This window comes from Tachysurus fulvidraco, chromosome 20 (genome assembly GCF_022655615.1).
Source record: "Tachysurus fulvidraco isolate hzauxx_2018 chromosome 20, HZAU_PFXX_2.0, whole genome shotgun sequence".
NCBI classification, from domain to species: Eukaryota; Metazoa; Chordata; class Actinopteri; order Siluriformes; family Bagridae; genus Tachysurus; species Tachysurus fulvidraco.
The window spans coordinates 9,120,356-9,144,057 of record NC_062537.1 but is presented as its reverse complement, the minus strand read 5'-3'; the positions used below and the strand labels follow the sequence as shown (position 1 = coordinate 9,144,057).

Genomic DNA, 23,702 nt, shown 5'->3' with positions numbered 1-23,702 from the left:
AATCTCTGTCTAAAACATGGCCAATGTAATGTCCAATCTTGAGTTATTTGTCCTTCTGTAGAGGCGCAATAAGTTATAAGATGCTTAAAAACCTATAGTTTCTTATATGATTTCATAACAAGATGCCCAGTGTTGAATAAGCACATAAGAGGTTGAATAAATAAATAAATAAATAAAAAGCCAACCGTTAGATCTACACATATACACATTCAGACTACCGTTAATTTGGTTCAATCTGCTGGGAGAGGGAAACAAATGTCCTATAACGCCATACAGAATACCGCATTCAGACCACCTACGCTCACTCTGCGCTGTTAGTCTTCTGAAATGGACGTGTGTGTATAGGCTACACTTAAGGGATGTGCCAGTGTTTCTTAGTACCCTTGATGTATGAAAACTCTTTGACTAGCGGGCAAAAACGAATAGGTCTTTTATTCATAATGCCATGTGACACTCGGAGGTGAAACGGCACGCTTTTCGTGAACGCTTATTGCACGCAGAGATGTCCACATTTTAAGACACGAAATTAGGTGAGAAAGGTAAGATTTCCTTAAGTGGTTCAGTTAACTGTAAATTCGAAGCAGACATTTTGGGGCATTTTTTGTTGTTGTTTTTTTTATATTGCTACCGTGATATTGTTCAAGCTCACGGAACATATCTGTTTTGTGTAAATCGGAGGTGTTGGGTTTTTGCAGACTGCATATTAAAAGTCAAATAGCTTCTTTATTCTGCACATATTTTATTTTACTACTATTTACTTTGTGTGATGATTGTAATTCACATTTCAAGACATAAGACATTTCAGCACCGCGGACAGTTCCGAGACTTTAGCCCCAGGTATGTTGTAGGAGTCTTGAGTTTATAAGGTCTTGTCAAGTCAACACTAATTTGTTTGGTCAAATTAAATGCTACGAGATCACTGGTTATGAAAGTGAACCTATTATTTAACAGGTCTCTCTTGGCTCCAATACGGACACATTCAAACGCTTAACAGCCATTTGCCATAAGCTATTTTAGTTCTTAAAGAGAAAGAGGGCTCTAATTAGGTCTAATTAGTTTTAACTGACAGAATTTAGTGATTTTAGTATTGCTTTTGATGACTGTATAATAATTCCTGTTTCTGTTGTTCTGTTGTACACACCTCTGAAAAAACTGTTTTTTTTGTCATCCCTTTCCTTCAGAATTGAATAGAGGATGCATAAGAGTCTGTTTTCTCCAAAGATTTTCCTAGATCTTTCTTTTTCTGTCTGAGCTTCTTTTCTGATAACTGTTGCAGATGCCATGACGACTCCATCTGTATTTGGCACTGACTGATCTGAGCGAGAACAGGAAATGGGGATTTTACTTTTCTTTCTTATCACACTTCTTGGAGGTATCAACAGGCTCATGAGGCTAGGCACAATGGTGCATGCCCAATCTAATGAGCGCCGAGTCCTGGCCCACATGCCTGGTGACATTATCATTGGGGCACTCTTCTCTGTGCACCACCAGCCACCAGCAGACAAGGTCCATGAGCGGAAATGTGGTGCAGTGCGTGAACAGTATGGAATCCAACGTGTGGAGGCTATGATGCACACACTTGATCGCATCAATGCTGACCCCAACATCCTGCCCAACATCACACTGGGCTGTGAGATTCGAGACTCATGTTGGCACTCAGCGGTGGCACTGGAACAAAGTATTGAGTTCATCCGTGATACCCTGGTCTCAACTGAGGAGGAGGAGAGCATGTCCAGGTGCTCAGCTCATGGTGGAGGAATACCCATGAAAGGGAAGAAACCCATAGTGGGGCTCATTGGGCCTGGTTCCAGCTCAGTGGCCATCCAGGTGCAAAATCTTCTTCAACTTTTCAACATACCCCAAATTGCCTACTCAGCCACCAGTATGGATCTCAGCGATAAGTCCTTGTACAAGTATTTCATGCGGGTGGTACCATCAGATGCTCAGCAGGCCAGAGCAATGGTGGACATCGTCAAAAGATACAACTGGACTTATGTGTCAGCCATACACACAGAGGGTAAGATGCCATGACATGCAATTTTTTCATATGAATGTGACTCTGGTGGAAGTTTTTGGATTAGTGTAAATTGACAATTTGGGAATTGTGGATTGTTAGTATCATTTGCATTGCTGTTTATAGATGAATACTGTATAAAAAAAAGAATTTAGCTGTAATCTAATTTAATGCATATGGCATTCAAAAGATAAAAAGCATATTAGAAATATTTGATTAGGAGGTTTTCTGTGTTTCCTATGTTGTGGTGGTGTTCGAGATCAATATCTATTTTTATTTGAGAGTTTGTTCTTTAGGATTTATCTTACTAGAATTGAGCAATGTTGATTGTTTTTTAGTTTTCTTGTGTTTTTATTTATGAAGTTTGTTATTCATTCTAAGAAAAAGAAAAGTCAGGTCTGTTTGGCAAAAAAATCCATTTTCTTAATGCAGATGTATTCTAAGACTATGCCAGCAAAAGGGGATGCTTAAATGTATTGGATATTACATATGGGTTATAATATCAAACAAACTCATGGATAATCAGTGTACTCAGAAATTGTTAATACTTTGCATTAAGAAAGTTTTCACCCAAATGATTATATCTCTTTTTGCTCTAATGTTATTATGTTATATAAATGTCTGGCTAATTGGAACAGTTGTTCTTCAAGAATTCACTCATATGGCTCAATCCATTTTGCCTTTGACAACAAACTTTCCAGCTTCTCCTATTAAAAAAAAACTATGATGTAATAAAAGGTTTTATGGTCTGATAGGACTAAAGTTAAGTCGTTTTGTCCTAAACGACTTAACTTTAGTCCTATCAGACCATAAAACCTTTTATTAAAACAGGTTCAGATTTAAAACAAATCACAGATTTTCTAACATAGATCAGAAGTGGTGTCTCTTAGATTAGATAGATTTTACTATAGTCCTTAGACAATTCTCAAATTTCTATACTCAAATTTTCAGTCCAATTTCTCTCCTAACACCTTTATTTTCAAAGCTTTTCAGATTTTCATGGTCTTCATTTCAGCAGGACTGATCAAGTATGACATTTTAGCTGTGAGACTGAGATATTTATTGTGTAAGCATACAACTGGACACAAGTGGACTTGACATTAACACAAAGATGTACCTAGTTTAACCTGTATGTAAGCCCTTGAGAATAAAAAAATGCTAGCCTCAATTTAGATTGGTGAATTCTGATCATGTTTTAGACTTTTTAAAAATGTCATTGTATTAATGTAGACACTTAAAAATGAGCAGAAAACGTCTGATTGTAATATTCTTAAATTTGGTTCTTAAATAATCAAGTCCTAGCAATGTTTTTCCAATATTTCATCATCTGAACACTATGTAATTGAAGTGAAACTCCCCCATATTATTTCTGTTTATTTGCCTATAAACACTTGATGGGCATATTGTGAAGCAGCATAACACTGTTGCTGTTACTAGGGTTAATGTGTAGGCACCCTGCTTTTGCTTTTACCTCTCTATCTGTAATGACAGAACAAATCATTCAGAAGGGCAGCTTGGATCACTTGATGAGGAGTGATCATGATTACCATTTACATATTCATTTTATTTTTTCCCAACCAGTGGGCGTTGGTTACAGTGTAATTAATTTCCCTAGTGGAACGTGGTGTGTTCAAAAGCTACTGATATTTAGATGAGAGCCTATTCACCTAAAATAGATATCATGCAAATGCAGCTTTTGTACTAAAGATGTGTACCATTTTTTAAGCAACGATTTTTCATAACACTCTCAAACAAAAACAGGTTTAATTGGTTTATTTGATTTTAGAACAATGTTTTGGGTATGTCTTTCACCATATGCACAACACAGCGGTATCACAGTAATTCAGAGGAACAGATTTTTTCAAAGCTGTACCAGACAGAGAAACAAGGAGACGATTATCTGTGACTAGGTTCATGGTTGTTTTAAAATTTGGTATAGGAATTTCAAGAGTGTGTTCTATGAATATAAAGAGCTTCTCCACGAAGCAAAATGCAAAGCGGGGAAAATAAATAGACATGATAATAAATGAATTACAAACAGTACTAATGAGACACGTGACAACACACTGCTGGAACGCCCTCTAATGTTCCGGCAGAGAATGTCCAAGCAAAGTCCTGACAGTTTTCCCCTGATTTCCTCATGATGGGGCAGTGGTGGATCAAGACGTTAAGACTCTTGATTGTCAATTGAACGATTGTGGTTTAAGCCCCAGTACCGGCAAGCTGTCACTTTTGGGCCCTTGAGCAAGGCCCTTAATTCTCTCTGCTCCAGGGGTGCTGTATCATGGCTGACACTGTGCTCTGACTCCAGCCTCCGGAGTTGATATATGTGAAGAGAGAAATTCACTATGCTATATATGTGAGATAAATATAATTCTATTCTATTGTATTCTTTTCTTCTTATTATTTTGTGTGTGTAACTCTTCAATCTTCAAACTTTTAGGGCACATCTCTGTATTTCCTTTTTAATACTAGTCTGGCCTTCTGATTCTTGCTGCTGATGAGTGGTTTGCATCTTGTGATACAAACGGTTGCTTGGAGTTTCTTCACAGCTTTCACAATGTTTCTATCAACTGCTGTTGTTTTCTTTGGCTGACATGTTTAATGTTTGGTTGTTAGTACACCAGTGTTTTTTTTTCACTTTCAGTATATCCCAAATAGTTTTATTGGCTATGTCCAGTGCTTATACAATACCTCTGATTGATTTTACATCTTTTCTCATCTTTAAAATAGGTAGTTTCTCACCCATAGACAGCTCTCCAGGTTTCATGTTGGTTTATCCTATTTAACAACAAATGCAGTTTTCAAAGATGAATCCCAGGGCTTAAAGCAAAAGTGGACATTGAGAACTATTAATTGTTTAATCAATGAATCTATCAGGACACCCCTGGGCAGCAAATAAATGTAGAATGTGTTGGTTTAAACAAAATCTGCCATGTTAAAAATTGTAAATTTCAGGAAATAGAAGCTGAAATTTTCATATTCATCTCAAATACGAATCTTGTATAGGATAAAAAAGTCCCATTGCAATTCCAATAATTTCAGAAGTGATTGCATATAAATAATATTATTTACTGACTGTGTATATTAATCTGATTATGTAGGTTTAATTATTGCCTTTTGTTTTATCCCAGTGAGCATGGTAAATGCATTTTACATCAGCACTCCTAACACTTGATACCAGAGGGTCCATATTCCTAACAGAAAGTAGGTGACCTGATTTTAAAGTAATATGGGGGAGCTTACCCCTGCCAGTGTGCCAAACAGGGGCATAGCAGAATAATGTTCATTAGTTTTTATCAGACAGAAAAATTTAATATGTTCCTGTGTAAACTGAAAAAACAATTCATGCAACATCTACACAATACGTACAGGAATCAAGTATGGCAGCACTCCTGTGCCTCTAGCATATTGTTTACATGCAGCTACTGCTCTCCAGAGAAGGCAGATTGCAAGACATTGACTTGGAATTGCTGAAGTTGAAAAATGTACCTGTATTCTGTTTACTATTTTGAACATATGGTTCTCTAGGTATGTGATTAGGATGACTTGTTAATTAGTACACACCACAAGCTATTTGGAACAATGTCCCCTACATGTGTGTAGAGACATCCATATCTAATATACTATCCCAGCCTCTTGATTGCTAGGAAACTATAATTCCTCTGATATAGTCAGTACCAGTAATGCTGACCCTTGTGTCCATTCCCAACTTATATGGATCCTAAACCTTGTCTGCACAAGCCTGTAGCATGGCTCAAATTTGCTTAATGCTGAAACCAAATCTGAACTACAGTCAAACCCATTTAATGATGAACCCATTTATGGTTAACAACCTGCCTGGGATGTTGCTCTCAGATCATAGGTAACTCAGAATTTGGGTCTAGATCTAATAAACAATCATAAATATAGCCTTTGTATGATTGGACTGTCTGATTGAAAAGCTAACTTTCTTAGATGATCAATGTTGTGGCCTTGAATGCAGACTTGATGCCCATATTGAGCTTCTGAAGAGCCCAGGCATTATACACATAAACAGAGAAGTCTGCATTATCACACTTTACATCCTTTATAAAGTTAAGCTGTAAATAGTAGGAATCTGCAGTTCCTTGATTCACCACTAAGAGTGTTATTTGAAGAAGAAGAAGAAGAAGAAGAAGAAGAAGAAGAAGAAGAAGAAGAAGAAGAAGAAGAAGCCTTTATTTTGTCATTATATACATTACAGCACAGTGAAATTCGTTTATGACATATCCCAACTTTGGAGGTTGGGGTCAGAGCACAGAGTCAGCCATGATACAGCACCCCTGGAGAACAGAGGGTTAAGGGCCTTGCTCAAGGGCCCAACAGTGCTTGAAACTCAATCCAACGAACAACAACCCAGAGCCTTAAACACTTGAGCCACCGCTGCCCACCAAATCTAAGGCAGGATGAAATAAAAAACATCAGAACTAGACTTAATTTGATGCTCAGTAAGGGTTTTGGCTGAGGAACAGCAAGGGTAAACTTGCTTGACATTAATTCAAGAAGAAACTCATTCTGGACTCATTTTTGTGTGTAAGGTCACTTAATATATAAATATAATATAAAACAAGAATTTATTAAAAAAGATAAAATATTAAATACCATGGTAGGTTTTACATAACTTTTAGAATTCTTAAAATTTGTATACAATACAGCAGATCAGGACTTCAATCTGTGACTTTAAATCTCAGTATTGTATTTTTCATTTCTTAATCTTCAGGAAACTATGGTGAGAGCGGGATGGAGGCATTCAAAGAAATGTCAGCCAAGGAGGGCATCTGTATTGCACATTCAGATAAGATCTACAGTAATGCTGGAGAGCAGAGCTTCGACCGGCTGTTGGAAAAGCTACGCAGTCACCTGCCCAAAGCACGTGTGGTGGCATGCTTCTGTGAGGGCATGACTGTGCGTGGCATTCTTAAAGCCATGAGAAGACGCCGGCTAGTAGGAGAGTTCCTTTTGGTCGGCAGGTAATTCTCTCTCAAGGGACCTATAATTCATTCATTCTGCAGTGGCATATTAGTCCCACACTGAACTGACTGCCATCATCAACATCACCGTATTCTTTTTATTTTCCTCTTGTGCATTACGTAATTTACTCATTCCATGAGTGGGAAAATTTCATTACTTGTGGCATATCCCAGTGAATAGTGTTTCAATAATTTGTACCCAGAAGCCTTCATAATAAAAAAAGAATCCAATGTGCCCTTTATAGTATCATTTAAACAACTGATCTTTCTTTTCATTTTCATTTTGTTTACATTAAACACCACATTCCTATTAATAGATTTAGCCCCATTGCATTCTTGGTTGTTTCTTTAACTATAAATTGGGACGAAATTACTTCAACTCCCACGAGGCATCAAGTTCAGATTTACATTCTTCATGCTTGTAAGTTCATACCTTTTGCTATTATTTTAATCAGTAATTAGAATTTTGATTAGTATTTTTCTAAAAGTATATTTTATAGACACTGCTGTAATGTGTACCTGCTAATAAAAACTTGCTAATGCTAATTTGCTAATAACTTCTGATATTTGTACATAAACATTATTAGACATAATGGAAGCTTTCAAAATCTGAAGTTGTTCCTAATCAAGCATTTCGACAAAAATAGCCTCTCTCTCTCTCTCTCTCTCTCTCTCTCTCTCTCTCTCTCTCTCTCTCGCTCTTAGACCCCCCCCCAAAAAACACACACACACACACACACACACACACACACACACACACACACACACACACACACACACACACACACACACACATACACACACACACTCTAACCTTTACCACAGTAATGAAAAGGAAACTTCTGAACTGTTCATATCTTTTAAATAGCAGGGTTTTTATATTTTAATATTAATTTTAATACTAATTAATATGATATTTTATTCTATTACTAAAAACTAAAATCAATTAATCCCATCCCCATTCTTTCATTATTTACTCAGAGCTTTGACTCCTAATCCCAGCACTGGGAGTAAGGGGTGAGTTAGAACAACCTCCTGTTTGGAAAAACTGAATAAACAGATCCTTAATTCTCAGATTAATAGATTTTCCCTGGAGATGTTCTGCCAGACGTGGTGTACATATTTTATCCACCCAGAGAGAAGGTTCCTCTTTTCAACTAGAGGAAGCTGTAAAATTAAACAGGTCTTGCCATTGTTTGCCACTAGTCTGCTGACATTACATTATATGTTAACAGCATGTGAATACCTTTATTGAGATTTGTTTTAGCTTCTTGCTCAAATTACATCATATAACTGTGGGAGCAGAGAAGTATATATCTTGCCTATGCCACTGAGGTCCCATGACTCTTCATTTGTCAGAAGAAGTGCTATCTCTTTCATCCCTGGCAGGCTGCTACAGCATTAAGCACCTCATCTACATAAACACATGCAGGTGTCTGTAGAAATATAACTCAACAGAACAAAGTCTAAATGCTTTCAGCACCATATCGCCAAACAAGATAGAAAAAATGAGGTACGATAAGAGAAAATTGTATTTATTATATGTTCATTAATATGTTTGTAAAATTCTGTTGTTATTTCTTTTGTCATTTAATTTAATTGTTTTTCGGTGTCTGATGTAAAACATGTTTGATATACACATTAATGCCTTTTGGTTCATGAAAAAAATGGGCCTTAAAGCTCCATTCAAATTCATCATAAGTGAGTGCTTTCAGAGAGAAGCATTGTGGCATGCAAGAAAAGCCCAAATGTTGTTTACTTTATGCAGAGAGTGAATTTTTAAAGGGTGTCTATTTCAGAAAATGGTGTCATGGATGTGATCCAGACGGCCTGGTTTGACGTAGCAAAGCTGCCATGCATGTGGAGGTGTGCGTACAACAGTCTGTGATGCAGGCTCTAGGCAAATTCCAGGCAGACAAGCACTGAGTTTTTGCCAACATTTCTACATAGCATGTTGGATTTTATAGAATAGATATTTAATTCTGGCAGTTTTTCAATACACAATGCTTTCAATTAAGTCACGAAGGGGATTGTGTTCTGGGAATGATATGAGAGAAAATGTGCAATTTTTTTCATTGTTTCATGGCAAGACTTATTGAAAATATTAAAATGAAAATAAAAATAATTTAATATTCTCAATTGTCAAGTCTAAACACATTGCTTATATATTCACTAGTAGCACCACCTCTGTATTATTTGCTGCCTCATCATACTGATGCAGGCACAATAAAACATTTTATTCAAATAAGCCAAAAGCTTTTTAGATATCTAGTTTAAATACAGTTGTGCAGATTATCTTCTAATTATTACTCACTGAAATGATGATAGTATCTTGAATTAACTAAAATAAGTGTGCAAATGGGATTTATCATGTTCAGGTCTCTTTCCCACAACAACAGTTTATGAAAATTAAAAAGGCTTAAATCCACTCTTATGGCTCTTACCATAAAACAGCCTGCAAAAAACACTTAATGCAATCGGGTGCCTTTCAGTTCATGGTGAGTAGTATAATGAGTCATCTGTCCAGCATGAATCAAGATGCTAATATTTTATTTTTTATTAACTCTTCTCCAAAGAGAGCCATTAATGTTAATGGAACAATCTCTTAACAGGACATTTTTTTAATAAAGCCCTGTGTCCTAACTAGTGTTCGTTTAATATTTTAAATCAAAATTGCTTAAATACACTTTGCTAATCCTGAAGATATTCTACAGATCAGTTCAGTTTAAAATAAATAAATAAATAAATAAATAAATAAATAAATAAATAAATAAATAAATAAATAAACAAACTCCCTGAGACAACATGTAGATTAAACTCAAAAGGGAATCCATCATCTACTAGGTGACACCAGATAGTGAAATTACATTATTGCTCTTTCTCGATTTTATGCTATAAAGAGTATAATATATTGTATCCAAAGGATCTAACAATAATGCAGAAAATGCAGATGTACAACCAACAAAAGTGGATCTGAGTTAAAATCTGATTATCTACTGTTATAAGTCTAGCGTAATTTTAATCTACAGCTTTCTCCTTCTGTCTTCAAGCTCTTCCATAAAAAAAATAATATAAAATCTTTATGTGTCTAAATGTAATAGCAGCTAAAATGGCTTGGCTCCTGTGCAGGATCTTTTTTATAACAGTAGCAGTCAGGAGTTATGAAGAAGGCTGACCCAACAGGTCAGTGTGTGGGCTATTGCAGAGCTCACTAGCACGCTGTGCTGCAATGTTTCAAGCTTGCCACTAACACTGCCTTCAATGTTTTGCTTGCATCGCTTTTGGCTCCAAGGACGAGTTATGAAAGCCTCTCCTTCCTTAGCGAGAGAACAGAAATGAAACAAAGACCTCCCACGCTCTGAGTTGTGTAACACCGGAACTGCAAAGCTTGGAAGTGTTTGAAAAGCAAAAGGCAGAATAAACAGAAAATAGTTTTGTGCGTATTTGAAAGAGTTGGAAGGCCACAGCCATACACCCTCAGCCTCACCTCTGATTTGCAAGAGAATGAGAATGAGTTAGTCTGGAACATCATCCACATCACCCACTAAAATATTTCTACAATAAATTTATATTCATTGGTGAGAGAGATGTCTTGCATCTGTATAGACATGTACAAATTATTATATATATATTTTTTTACTAATAGATACATGCATGTTGGGTGACACACTAAAACATTACTCTGATCAAATACATCACTGGCATCATTTAGAGAGCTGAACCATATTTTCACCCTATAAAGTGCTGATATATTGCCCATTTCACATTGCCCATTTCACATTTGACTGTCACAAATTTCCCCTCTCACTGGGATTACATCTCACGTTCTGTAATTTCTGTTTATGTTATCATGTGCTTTTCCTACTGTTCCTACTTGATTAGTTTGTCTATTTACGCTCCACTTCCTTTGCCTCTTTGTGAAGACCTATTGTATTTAGTATTATTAAGTTTGAGCCTTGTTCTTTAGTTTCATTATTCTGTGTTTCTGGTTAGGCCTGTTTAAGACATTGCTGCTTAGGTAAATTTATTCCAACTTTGAATCCTGTTTTCATGGTCTATGATTTCACTGCTATCACCCTCCTCGTTGCTGCTGTTCTCTGTCCATCTCTGCAGTGATGGCTGGGCCGATCGTTATGATGTGACAGATGGCTATCAGAAAGAAGCAGCTGGAGGCATCACTATCAAACTGCAGTCTGCTTATGTCACCTGGTTTGATGATTACTACCTAAACCTGCAGCCAGACACAAACCACCGCAACCCGTGGTTTATTGAATTCTGGCAACATCGCTTCCAATGCCGACTTAAGGGCCACACACAGGAGACCACAAAATACAACCGCACCTGCACCAGTGAGTGCTTAAACTTTAAATAAAATGTTTTAAACACCTTTAATTAAATGAGTAGATCTTGTATTATCTTTTTATTATCTTACTATCTAAACATTTCTATCTAATTTTCTGATTATTCAACTCTGTTAAATAAAATGTATATCTAAAACAAATCATTTGTTTATCCCATTTCACCCTATATTTCATGCGTGTTCATTTTTTATGCTTTAAAGAAGTAATTCATCAAACATTTATCTAATCAGAGAAAGAGTCTCTCCGGCTCCACTATGCCCAGGACACCAAGATGGGCTTTGTCATCAATGCTATCTACAGCATGGCTTACGGTCTACACACCATGCAGAAAGCTCTGTGTCCTGGTTATGTGGGTCTGTGTGATGCAATGAGACCCATTGATGGCCGCAAGCTTCTCGAATTCCTGATGAGGACCAATTTCACTGGTGTATCCGGAGAGGTGGTGCTTTTTGATGAGAATGGAGATTCTCCTGGGAGGTAGGAGCAAAGGTTCAAGGAAATAGGAGCAAAATTTTTCCTGAAATGTGAACAGGTCTAATTTCTTCATCTAATTTCTAAAAACTAGAAAAAAGAACCACATTTATTTGACATTTATTTCAAAAAGTATGTGAATTTTTTACCTTTGCTTTCAGAATGAGGTGTGACCCAATTGAGTAGCAATAACATAAAATAAACATTTCTGGTAACTGGTGATAATTCTGGTGATTCCTGCAATGTGTTGTAGTTAATTTGTCCTTTACTCCTTCTCCTTAATATACTGCTTCGATTCCGTAATATTTGATGGACTTTCAATGATTCTATTAGTTTGAGGTCTGGACTTTGACTTGGCCTTTCCAAAATGTTACATTTCTTCTGCTTTAATAATTTCTTTGTATACTTACAGTACTTGTGTGCATAGTGTTTTGCTGCATGAGGCTTAAGTTGCTCTTACAGTCCAGAATTTCCCTTGATAATGGCAAGACATCCTGGGCCTGGTTCAACAAAGCGATCCTAAACTATTGTACTGCCGCTCCCATGCTTCATGGATAGTTTTCTCCAAATATGATGCTTTTCAATTAAACTCAAAAGGTCTATATTGAATTCATCTGTCCACAGAAAATAATGTTAACCATTTGGTCTTCTTGGAGAGCAGTGACTTCTTGCTGGCTTCCTGCATGCATTCAGAAATACTGGCACAATTTAATGCAAGAGTGGCTTGTAGGTCATCAGAAATGACCATGGAATTCTTTGTGACTTCTTGTAATATTTTTTGCCATGCCTTTGGAAAGGTTTTCGCTACTAAGGAGTGTAACAATGGTCCTCCATTTTTATGTCAGCCTCACAGTGGGTTGGTGGTGGCACTTAGGTCTAAGGTCCATAAAAATCTCCTTCAAGGAATGACACACTACCATAATCCTATGTGGTGAAGACTAGACCTTGATATTGAAAATCCAAGTTTATGTTTTTGAAAGTTAATACTGCTATCCCCTTCTTTCACTTTTACTTCATTTATACCTTTAAATGAACTCCTAACCCTAGAGGTTCTTAACCTTTTTTTTTTTGGCAAAATATTTATTGTAGGATAATTTTCTGAATAAATAAGTGTAAAACTAATGTTTCTGCAAACATTTTAATTGGTTTCTCCTGTCAACTGTATGCAGAAATACAGAAAACAATAAATGCTTCACGAATGTGTGTGTGTGTGTGTGTGTGTGTGTGTGTGTGTGTGTGTGTGTGTGTGTGTGTGTGTGTGTGTGTGTGTGTGTGTGTGTGTGTGTGTGTTTGTTGGTCAGATATGAAATTATGAACTTCAAACAGATGAGTGAAGAAGACTACAGTTACATTCATGTTGGCAGCTGGGACAACAGGGGGCTAAAGATGGACGATGATGAGATCTGGGCCAACAGCAGTGCGATCATTCACTCGGTCTGCAGTGACCCCTGTGAAAGGGCTCAGATTAAGGTGAGAAATATTACAGAAATGTCAGGGGCTGGGCAAATACACTAAATAAAATAATTGTGTGATCTGCCAAACAGTTTTATTATATTAATATAATTGAATTAGTGTTAATTGGTAACATGACACAAATTACATTATTAAACATCGCAAAATATTGTAATTACTGCATAAAACAATGTTATTTGACACAAAGTTTATTTGGCTCTGTAATATCTAGTGGGGAGGGGGGAGGTGACTAACATGAAATACTGTAATACTTTTATAAATATATAAAATAAATATTTGTATATAAATATACATAAATATGACACAAATAGGGTGCAAATATTTAAAAAAAAAAAAACATAAATAAAATAATACTGAGCTGCTTGATATACAGATGGGGAAATGTAGTTGGACTTTTTTTTATTTCCTCTCTCTCATCTAAGGTGATCCGGAAAGGTGAGGTTAGCTGCTGCTGGACCTGTACTCCGTGTAAAGAGAACGAGTATGTATTTGACGAGTACACCTGCCGGGCCTGTGAGCTGGGATCCTGGCCAACAGATGACCTTACAGGTGAGACAACAGATATTACTGATGTAATTAACATGATATGTATAATGTACTAAACCAGAGAAAACCAACTAACTTGCAAAAGGCATACAATGCGATCACCTACTGTTGCAGGTTTCTAATAGAAAATGTATGTTATAAATCCTATACTGTATAAATGGCTCCCAGTCAGAGATCCAACATTTATGAAACATCATTTATGGAAAGATCACATATATTATGAAAGTAACATGCAAGCAATGCAGGTCATATGTCAGTAATATCATGTCACTGTATATGTCAATGTTTAAAAATATAAATAAATAATTCTATTAAATAGTTATGTTTTACTAAATAAATCCTTTATGAAATCACAATGTGAAAAAATAAACATTAATGATTTATTTGGGGGGATGTCATTTAATTATTCACATCTTAATTTTGTGACTATTCTTTATAATATGGTATGAAAATCTTGGTAGTTGGAGTGCTGGCTATATAATATTTGAATGGGTAAGACCTTACATGACAGTTTATTACTAAAATACTTGTCAGAAAAATGATAAGTTTTTGTTTTGTTTTTTTTATAAACAATATTGTGACAGTCTATGTAACATGATTACTGATACTTGTCATGTCTTCCATATGAATCCAATTTGACCTATGTACAGTCATGGGATAAAAAAGGACACTGTTTTCAATTCAAATAATTCAGTTATATTTGTATAATGCTTTTAACAATGGACATTCTCAGCAGTTTTACAGGAATGTATCATTCTCATCTAGGTAACACCAGAGACTTTGATTATATAATGTCCTTTCAACAACTTTATATAGTCAATTATGTAAACAGGAGCCTAATTCCTTTCTGGGGGCATGGTGGCTTAGTGGTTAGCACGTTTGCCTCACACCTCCAGGGTTGGGGTTTCGATTCCCACCTCCGCCTTGTGTGTGTGGAGTTTGCATGTTTCTTCCCGTGCCTCGGGGGTTTCCTCCATTGGTCCATAGACATGCATGGTAGGTTGGTTGACATCTCTGGAAAATTGCCCGTAGTGTGTGATTGTGTGAGTGAATGGGAGTGTGTGTGTGCCCTGCGATGGGTTGGCACTCCGTCCAGGGTGTATCCTGCCTTGATGCCCGATGACGCCTGAGAAGTTCGGACAAGCGGTAGAAAATGAAGGAATGAATGAATAATTCCTTTCTGAGGAAGCCATCAAATGTTGGAAACCGAAGCCCAGCACAAAAAATAATGCATTCAGAAACCAAGTGGGAAAAATAAATGAATAATTGAATCTTTCTTATTTCTGCAATCATTAAAAGGTAATTAGCAGCCAGATACTACTAACAAGATGCAAAAAAGAAGATTTGGAGTACTTATGTGTGAATCTATATCATGCCAAGAAGACGATCAGCCACTAAAACAATTGTTGCTGCTCATCAAGCTAGGGTTATAAGGCCATCTCCAAGCAATTTGAATTTCATGATTCATGAAATATCTGTTGTTTTTTTTTATTTCAGAAGAGGGTAATTATTTGTGTAGTATTTGAATAAATTTGCAGACATACAGAATATTGCCATGAGAGACTGAGCAATGCTTGATGAGACAGAAATTGCAAAGATGATTATTTCAGTTACTCTCACATGCAGTACATACAGTGGGATGATCATTTGATAGAACAAGATCTAGGTTAGGAGTAGGAGTGCTAACATAAGTTATTGACTTTCATAAAATACACAGAAGCTGGGACATTGGGATCAGCATTTTTACAGTGGTATGTTTAATACAGAATACATATTCTGTTATAACCATCCAGTATCTGGGTCACTGAGATCCAAAGCAGACCCACAGCAATTAAATGCCATAAACATTGAATCTCCTCAGAACATTCTAGAATATCAAGACACAATATATTCTCAGCATACAATAACCATTTTACTGTACAAGTAACTCTGCCCATTAAGTCTCAAAGGATCTGTCTCAAACAATGATTTAATTATTATTTTTTTCTTTTTGCATGGCACAGGAAAGCATGCTTGGGGCTTAGAGTGTGTTATCAGCTTAAACAACAACTTGTGAGATTTCACCTACATTCAAAAAGCCATTTTAAGAAGATTATATCAATTCTTTTCACCATTTGTGCCAGGCTAATATTAGTCAAAGTTATTTAACAAGTGGCACAGAAGAAGCAATTGTTCTGTTTTACTGTTTCAGTTCTTTTTTCTTTTTTTTTTCTTTTTTTGGGGGGTGGGGGTGGGGGTGGTGGGCTTTTGGAGATTAGAACAAGTGTGAAAAATGTAAATATTATAATAAAATATGGAAATAATCTGATCCAGAATATGTAGGAATAGAGAGAGAGAGAGAGAGAGAGAGAGAGAGAGAGAGAGAGAGAGAGAGAGAGAGAGAGAGAGAGAGAGGCCCCTAAAAAAACAAGCTGTACATGACAGAAAGGATAGTATATTGCATTAAAAATTCTAAAAATCACAGGATGAAATACTGTTCATCAGTGAAATGAAGACAGGTCAAACAAATTATTCTCCCATCTTGGGAAAATATACACTATACTTGCAGATTATGGCTTTAACTTGTTCTTGAGGTATCTTTTTAAAAGTTGGAAACTGAAGGTCACCACTGTGCTAGAGTAAAAACATAAATGGTCCATTCTGGGATATATCAATGGCAAACCGGCTCCTGAACATAAAAAATATTTTATTTTTTATTAAATTCCCCTTATATTTGCAATGGGAACATGTTACTTACAGACATGTGGGCAAGATAAATTGCTGGTCCTGGATCAGTCCTGGGGAACATCCAGTGGTCCCAGCAAAAAAAACACTTCCTTGAAGAGGGTCACTGAAAATCAGAAGACTACCAACAGCAGGGCTAGGACTCAACAGAAGTAAAAGTTAAAACTGACTGGATTACCCCAGTTGCTTGCAATATCAACCTCCTCTCAATTCAAAGTCTTTTGTGCATTGGGACATCTTTGGTTTTCTTATCACAGACTTTCCAGTTCCTCTTCTGGGTAATCCCAGAGTGTGAGCTCACCAAATGCTGCTGGGAGAACTGGGCCAGTGCCTCTTTTTTTTTTTTGCTAAACACTGTTGATAACAGAAATACAAAGATATTTTAACAAAAATGATAAAGCCTCACATTGAATTAGTTAACCGCTTACATTTCCAGTGTAATCTTGATCTCCTAAATCTAATTTATAGTTTTAATACCTTAAACACTCTGTTTACATTGGTGAGTCCTGATATACACAGATCAACTCACATTTGGAAAGTCACTATGGAAAAGATAAATACGAATACAAATAAAGGTAAATAAAGAGTGCTTTCTCAAGTCGACACAAAAAAACATATCCTGATTGATCATCCATATAAGAAGAAAGAACAAAACAGATTTAAAATAATTATTTGCTACTGAGTTTGCAAAAAAAGTTCATTAAGCAATATTTTATCAGTAAAAAAGTAACCAAAACAAAGCAAAACAAGAAAAAAGCTAAAAAAAAAAAAAAAGTGCAATAAGAAGAAAAAAGCACCACATTAACCAGTCATCAAAAGCGAGGATCAGAAGCAGACAACAAACACACACACACACACACACACACACACACACACACACACACACACACACACACACACACACACACACACATATATATATATATATATATAAATATATATATATATATATATATATATATATATATATATATATATATACATATGTATATAGACCCTTAGAATTAATAACTGGTTGTCCCCCCATTTCTCAATAAAGACATGAAAGATCAGAATTTATTTTTAGACACATTATGTTTGTCAATACCTTTGACTTAGATGAAAATCAGATCACATTTTATGACAAATTTATTCAGAAAACCATTAAATTCCAAAAAGGACATGCACAGTGTATTTATGGAACCATTTACAGACATATTACAATGAAATTGAATACAATTTAAAAATTTTACACCAACCTACTTTCTATAATAGCATTCTGAGTCTCAGTACATTGTCCCAGGTGGTCTGTCTTTCTAGGAGATCTTTTTCTCCTGGCCTTTGTAAAACAAAATAACGACATAATCTCTGTTTATGAGCTTCATTAAAGAAAAGCCATTATTATATTTTATGCATTCTCAGTTAATGTAAATGATCTATTTGAAACATATTATCACAAATTTATGTCAGGCAATGATGAATAAAATTTAGTTTTGTTTCTTCTTTGTTTCTTCTTCTGTTTCTTCAGAAGCATGATTTGTAAAATAAGATAAATAGCCTATGTATATTTGTAAAGCCACCAAAAGTCCATCCTTTTATATTTATATTTAAAAATTCATTGTGATTGATGGTATTAACCATGTAATTGTTAGCTATGTAGCAACTGAAAATGATTTCCTAATAATACTGTCTTATTTCTCAGGGTGTGAGCCTATACCAGTGCAGTATTTACACTGGGGAGACCCTGAACCTATTGCTGCTGTGGTCTTCGCTTGCCTTGGTCTTCTGTCTACCATCTTTGTAACACTCGTTTTCATCAGGTTCCATGACACACCAGTTGTGAAATCCTCCAGCAGAGAACTTTGCTTCATCATCCTAGCTGGCATCTGTCTGGGCTACCTTTGCACTTTCTGCCTCATCGCAAAGCCACATGTAGTTTACTGCTATCTACAGAGACTGGGCATTGGTCTTTCCCCTGCTATGAGCTACTCTGCTCTGGTCACCAAGACTAATCGTATCGCTCGCATCTTGGCTGGCAGCAAGAAAAAAATCTGTACCAAGAAGCCTCGTTTCATGAGTGCTTGCGCCCAGTTAATCATAGCTTTCATCCTCATTCTCCTGCAACTGGCAATAATAGTGGCACTCTTCATCATGGAGCCACCTCAGGTGATCTATGATTACCCATCAATTCGTGAGGTGCACCTCATCTGTAATACAACAACACTAGGGGTTGTAGCACCATTAGGCTACAATGGGCTGCTCATCCTCAGCTGCACCTTTTATGCCTTCAAGACTCGTAATGTCCCTGCTAACTTCAATGAGGCCAAATACATCGCCTTTACCATGTACACCACTTGCATTATCTGGCTGGCATTTGTGCCTATTTATTTTGGCTCCAACTACAAAATAATCACCATGTCCTTTTCAGTCAGTCTTAGTGCCACCACTGCCTTGTGCTGCATGTTTGTGCCAAAGGTCTATATCATGCTTGCCAAGCCAGAACGTAATGTGCGCAGTGCATTCACCACATCTACTGTGGTAAGGATGCACGTAGGGGATGGCAAGCCCGTCTCATCGGCTAGCCGTTCCAGCAGTTTGGCTAAGTTGTGGAAACGACGTGGATCAGGAACAGACAATGTCAGGTTTGTTATTATTCATATAATTAATCAGATTATGTTAAAATCTGTTGTTCAGATATAATTTCTTTGTAAATTTACAGTAACATATTGGCAGCAGAATTACTAGGTAACTGTTACAATTAATATTTAGAGCATTCTTAGTATAGTGTTTGTTTACAACCTATACTATACCTTTAAAAATTAGATTTTTAAAGGGCTATATTTATAACAGTATATTACTCAAAAAACACTGATGCAAATGTATGCTTATGATGATATTTTAACACATATTTGTAAATATATATCAAAAGGTTTTTTGAAAAATTATGTAAAAAAAATTGTTGATTAAAACAATAACTTCAGTTTACTTAAGGAAAAAACATATCACAAATAAGATGCTTGATTAGGAATTTGCTAAAATAAACAATTCATGTACAAAAGCAGAAACTAATAAAATTGAACATCAACAGTGGGTCACCATCATGAAAACCAAAGCAAAAAAGACGATTTTTACAATATGGTCAAAGTAGTGTTGCTGTAGCTATATAATAAGGTCCAGGTGTTTTACTGTTAAAAAAATACATATTGTAGGTATATGCTTTACAGTTTACAATATTTGTTTTATTTGTATCTTCCGGTTTAAATACCAGCTTCATACATTATTTTTCTGCATCCAAAACAAAACAGCATACATTTGTAGGTATCTTCGTATATTGAAGATCTACAGTATAATAACAGTCACAGACCCGAAGACACCTAATTTAGAATTCTGCCTGTTTACCAAATTTACATCAGTAAAGGTCATGCTTACTAATGCAAATCTTATAAGTTGGCCAATAGCCTGCAACCCACAGAGATCAGCAAGATCATCAGATATGAGCTTCAAATGCAGCAAATTTTAGTTCCTTGTTGTTTTGGGACCATTTTGCTTTCAGCCTTGTCTTCACTAGTTTAGTCAGATGAGCAATTTATGTAAATCTTGACCAAATTGATCATTTTGTCATCTGGCTCATGGCTCAACTGTCTATTTACATTTAGCAGACCCAGATCCATCTTTTCTATCTTGAGGGCTTACCCGTCTTTTGACTATCTTAGTTTATTCTATATTAAATATTGTTAAGTTTTTTTAATATAGTGCTTCTCTTCATCTGAAAATCCAATGAAAACTGATAATTACATATAGAGTTGTAATATAAGATCTCTGTTTTATCCTGCTTCAGATTTGTCTGGTCTCTCCCACTTACTCCTGAGACCAGTTTTAGTCCTTATCCATAGCTCTATATTATGCATAGATTTTTATTATGCCTCTAAGCAATGCCTCGCAGAATGGCTTTCCATGTTATGGGCTGCACATTCAGTCAGTCTGGGGATAACATCCACAATGGGCTAGTCTCTATTTGGACAAGGAAGCCCCTTGTACCTTACATTTGTAACAAAGAGGGAGTTTAAGTATTGGATAACCACTATTTGAGCTTAGTAGTGCAATAATGCAGTTGATTGCAAGGCAGTCACTTGATTTGCACAATCGAATAAAATAACTCAATATAAGGAATGCCAAATTGTTGTGCAATGTGAAAAAATCAGCTGCAGGCGAATATATTAAAGGGTATCATTAATCATGCACAGGTATTCACACATTTATGAAACTACCTACTTCTTCTTCATGAGTCCACCCCTCCATTCACAAGAGGCACTTGACCATGCCCTTGTACCATACAGTGTTTTATGAGAAGGTGGAAATAGACTTTGACTTCAGTTACGCGAAACAGTCCTGTGGTTGCAATGGATAACATGGATTCCTTATTTCCATGAATTAAGGGAGTCCTTACAAATCTGTTCATTGGGGTTTTATATAGACTAGGCCCTGATTTCTAGTAGTCACTGGCCAATAGTCATCAAAGCACCTATTACCAACCCTGCCCTTCATGGATTTGTTCTGGGGATCTAATTAATAAAGGGGTGTGTTTTAAAATCCACATAGGCACTTAATAGGGTCCTAATAATGATAATGAGATTGTCCTCTTATCTGTAAGGCTTGCACAAGGCATATGTCTGTGGCTGTTATTGCTGTTTAAACATGGAGCTGAGATCTGGCATGTTGTTTTCAGGATTCTTAAACCTGTACCAGTGCATCTTTGGAAACAGGCTCAAAGAGTGACATATTTACAGGGCATGCATAAACTAGGTTGCCAAAGAGTTGCCCATGTCCTGGTCTTGGTATCCCAATCCTCATCATGAGGTTTTGATCAGTTTCTGCCCAGAGAGATCAACTAATGTAGATTTGAGTGAATGTTTCAATGCTAGCAACCAATTAGCTTAATTTGTGTTGTGCATGATGCAGCTTTGTTATGAGTGCTTCTGCATTCAGTGATTAAGTAGCAGGCAACTGGATATAGTAATTTATCTGGTAAGACCACTTGAGAGGCAAAGACAGACAGCAGCAATAGACACGTTGCCCAACTGTATGTCTTTATGCCTGTATTGATTATAATTCAGATTTCTTAGCAGACTAGACCAAGGACAGTGCAGGGCAAGGCAAGGCAAAGCCAGTAGGATGTGTGGAATATGTGGAATATTTAAATTAAGTAGTACAGTTGCTTCTTTTCTTTGTGTGGAGTACATTGACATGGACTAATATCTATATAGCTTTATCTGTTAAGACCTTTTTATTTTTTTGCAGTTCAAATGGCAAAACAGTTACTTGGGCACAAAATGAGAGAGGCTACCGGCCAAATCTGTGGAAGAGGATCTCCATTCACATCAAAAGAAAAGAGGAGGTAAATCAGACCGCTATCATCAAACCTTTCTCCAAGGGATGTGATGCACCATTAGACACTGGGATAAAAGTGTCCTATGACCGGCCACAGAGTGGTCAGCGCTACCCTGTGACTTACCGTCCACGCACACCCTCTCCCCTGCCCACTGTGTGCCAGCGTGGTTCAATGCAGCACTGCTGTGAAGATGAAGAGGATGTTAGAGAACAGCCTTTGCCAGTGGCAGCACTACCTACATACCTTACAGAGCGTCTACAACAAGGCGGGCCATTGCAGACATCTATTATGGACCAGATCAGCAGCGTGGTGAACCGTTTTACTGCAAACATCAGCGAGCTCAACAGCATGATGCTGCCAGCTGGCTCTTCTTCAGGCAGTACAATAAATGCCACTGGCCCCTGCTCACCATCCTTTAAATTGATTCCACGAGAGATGCAGCGCTCAACTACAGTGACCACCTATGCAGAGGTGGTGGCTGCAGCTAATGCTACCCCTCGCTCAGCGGTAGGCATAACCGGAGGGATAGTCACAGGTGGAAGCAGCAGAGCATCTCCTGCTAGCCTCTCTAATAGCACCTATGACTCCTTATATGCAGTCAGGACCACAGAGTTTGATGAGCTGGCTGCTCTCTCGCCTCCATCCCCATTCAGGGACTCCTCAGTGGACTCAGCTAGTGACTCTCCCACCTGTCCAGACTCAGAGCTGGTTCCGTGTGAGCGCAATTCCCCAAAGTATGACCGACTGATGCTGCGCAACTATAGCCAGAGCTCCTCCTCACTATAAATAGCCTACTGTGTGATCAAATCACATGCTAACCATCAGCGGCATGCGGGCATTTTAAATACTATTATGACATTAATTTCAAATCAGGTTTTACTACACTGTTACAGAGAATCAATCCACATTGGTGCAGAATTCATCTGAACTGGGATCAAAGTACTGAAAAAAGGATCAGGGATAAAACAGTGCTAGCAGGGATTTACTGAAGTAGCTGAATAGCTTCATTAAGTCTGAACAGCCTGGACCAAAATATTCTTTGTAAGCTTTTGAATGAAATGCACCAACAGAGATGTCAAAGCTTCAGGGTTTTTTGTGCACATATGTTTTGCTTAGGAAAGCTCAGTGAACTATGGATTGTTATTATACACTGTGCTTGATATTCAGCCAGTGAACACATTCCAACAATATCACACAATGATACCTGTAAGATAATACCACGTATGACTATATGGAGGCATTGCAATATTTGTTGTTTGTGTATAATGCTGTCATATGGCTAAAATTCTTGAATACTATAGAGCATTTTTTAATGTACAGTATTTCTTCTTTTAATTAGTAGAGGATCCATTCTACTGAACTAATCTTTATATGGCATTATTTTCCAGGTGAATGTGTTTCAGTGACAAGTTCCACTAAACAGTGTTGTCTAACACTTCAGATGAACAATGATGCATAGAAAAGCAAGGAATTCAGATTTTAATAATTTTCAGTTATTTTAATTTTATAGAATTTAGTGTTAAGCTGGCTGTGTGATGTGCAACATAAAGAAAGCAATACTTTAATAAGGCTTAGTGAATTAGTAGACAAGCATTCGAGTGCATATGCTTTGCATCATGTTATAATGTTCTTTATAGTTATTATGTACTTTTGGATGTGGATCACCTTTTTTTTTTACTCTAATGAACTTACATATGTCTGTTTATAGATTTGGACCAAACAGATTCTGTTTGAAAGATTTTTTATTCAAGGCA

General features: G+C 36.7%; 1 protein-coding gene across 5 annotated transcripts; it reads left to right on the top strand.

The window, feature by feature from the left end:
* Nucleotides 1–226: 226 nt before the first annotated feature.
* grm5a (glutamate receptor, metabotropic 5a) lies at nt 227–23,625 on the top strand. Of its 5 annotated transcripts, none has more exons than XM_027171814.2 (9): nt 227–530; nt 1,277–2,017; nt 6,756–7,005; nt 11,119–11,354; nt 11,597–11,843; nt 13,139–13,307; nt 13,733–13,859; nt 18,262–19,201; nt 21,858–23,625. In XM_027171814.2, the coding sequence occupies exons 2-9, from the start codon at nt 1,333–1,335 to the stop codon at nt 22,732–22,734; spliced, it is 3,531 nt and encodes a 1,176-aa protein (XP_027027615.2). In that variant the 5' UTR covers nt 227–530; nt 1,277–1,332; the 3' UTR covers nt 22,735–23,625. The 5 variants fall into 5 exon arrangements, with proteins under 5 accessions (XP_027027615.2, XP_027027613.2, XP_027027614.2 ...); XM_027171812.2 differs by having other exon boundaries at nt 1,182–2,017; XM_027171813.2 differs by having other exon boundaries at nt 227–539.
* Nucleotides 23,626–23,702: the final 77 nt, after the last annotated feature.

Bases quoted from the DNA above. Each gene is read 5' to 3' on its own strand.
- grm5a (XM_027171814.2), top strand. From the start codon at position 1,333: ATGGGGATTTTACTTTTCTTTCTTATCACACTTCTTGGAGGTATCAAC. The intron at 11,355-11,596 runs GTGAGTGCTTAA...TTATCTAATCAG, and splicing joins ATACAACCGCACCTGCACCA to AGAAAGAGTCTCTCCGGCTC. The intron at 11,844-13,138 runs GTAGGAGCAAAG...TTTGTTGGTCAG, and splicing joins AATGGAGATTCTCCTGGGAG to ATATGAAATTATGAACTTCA.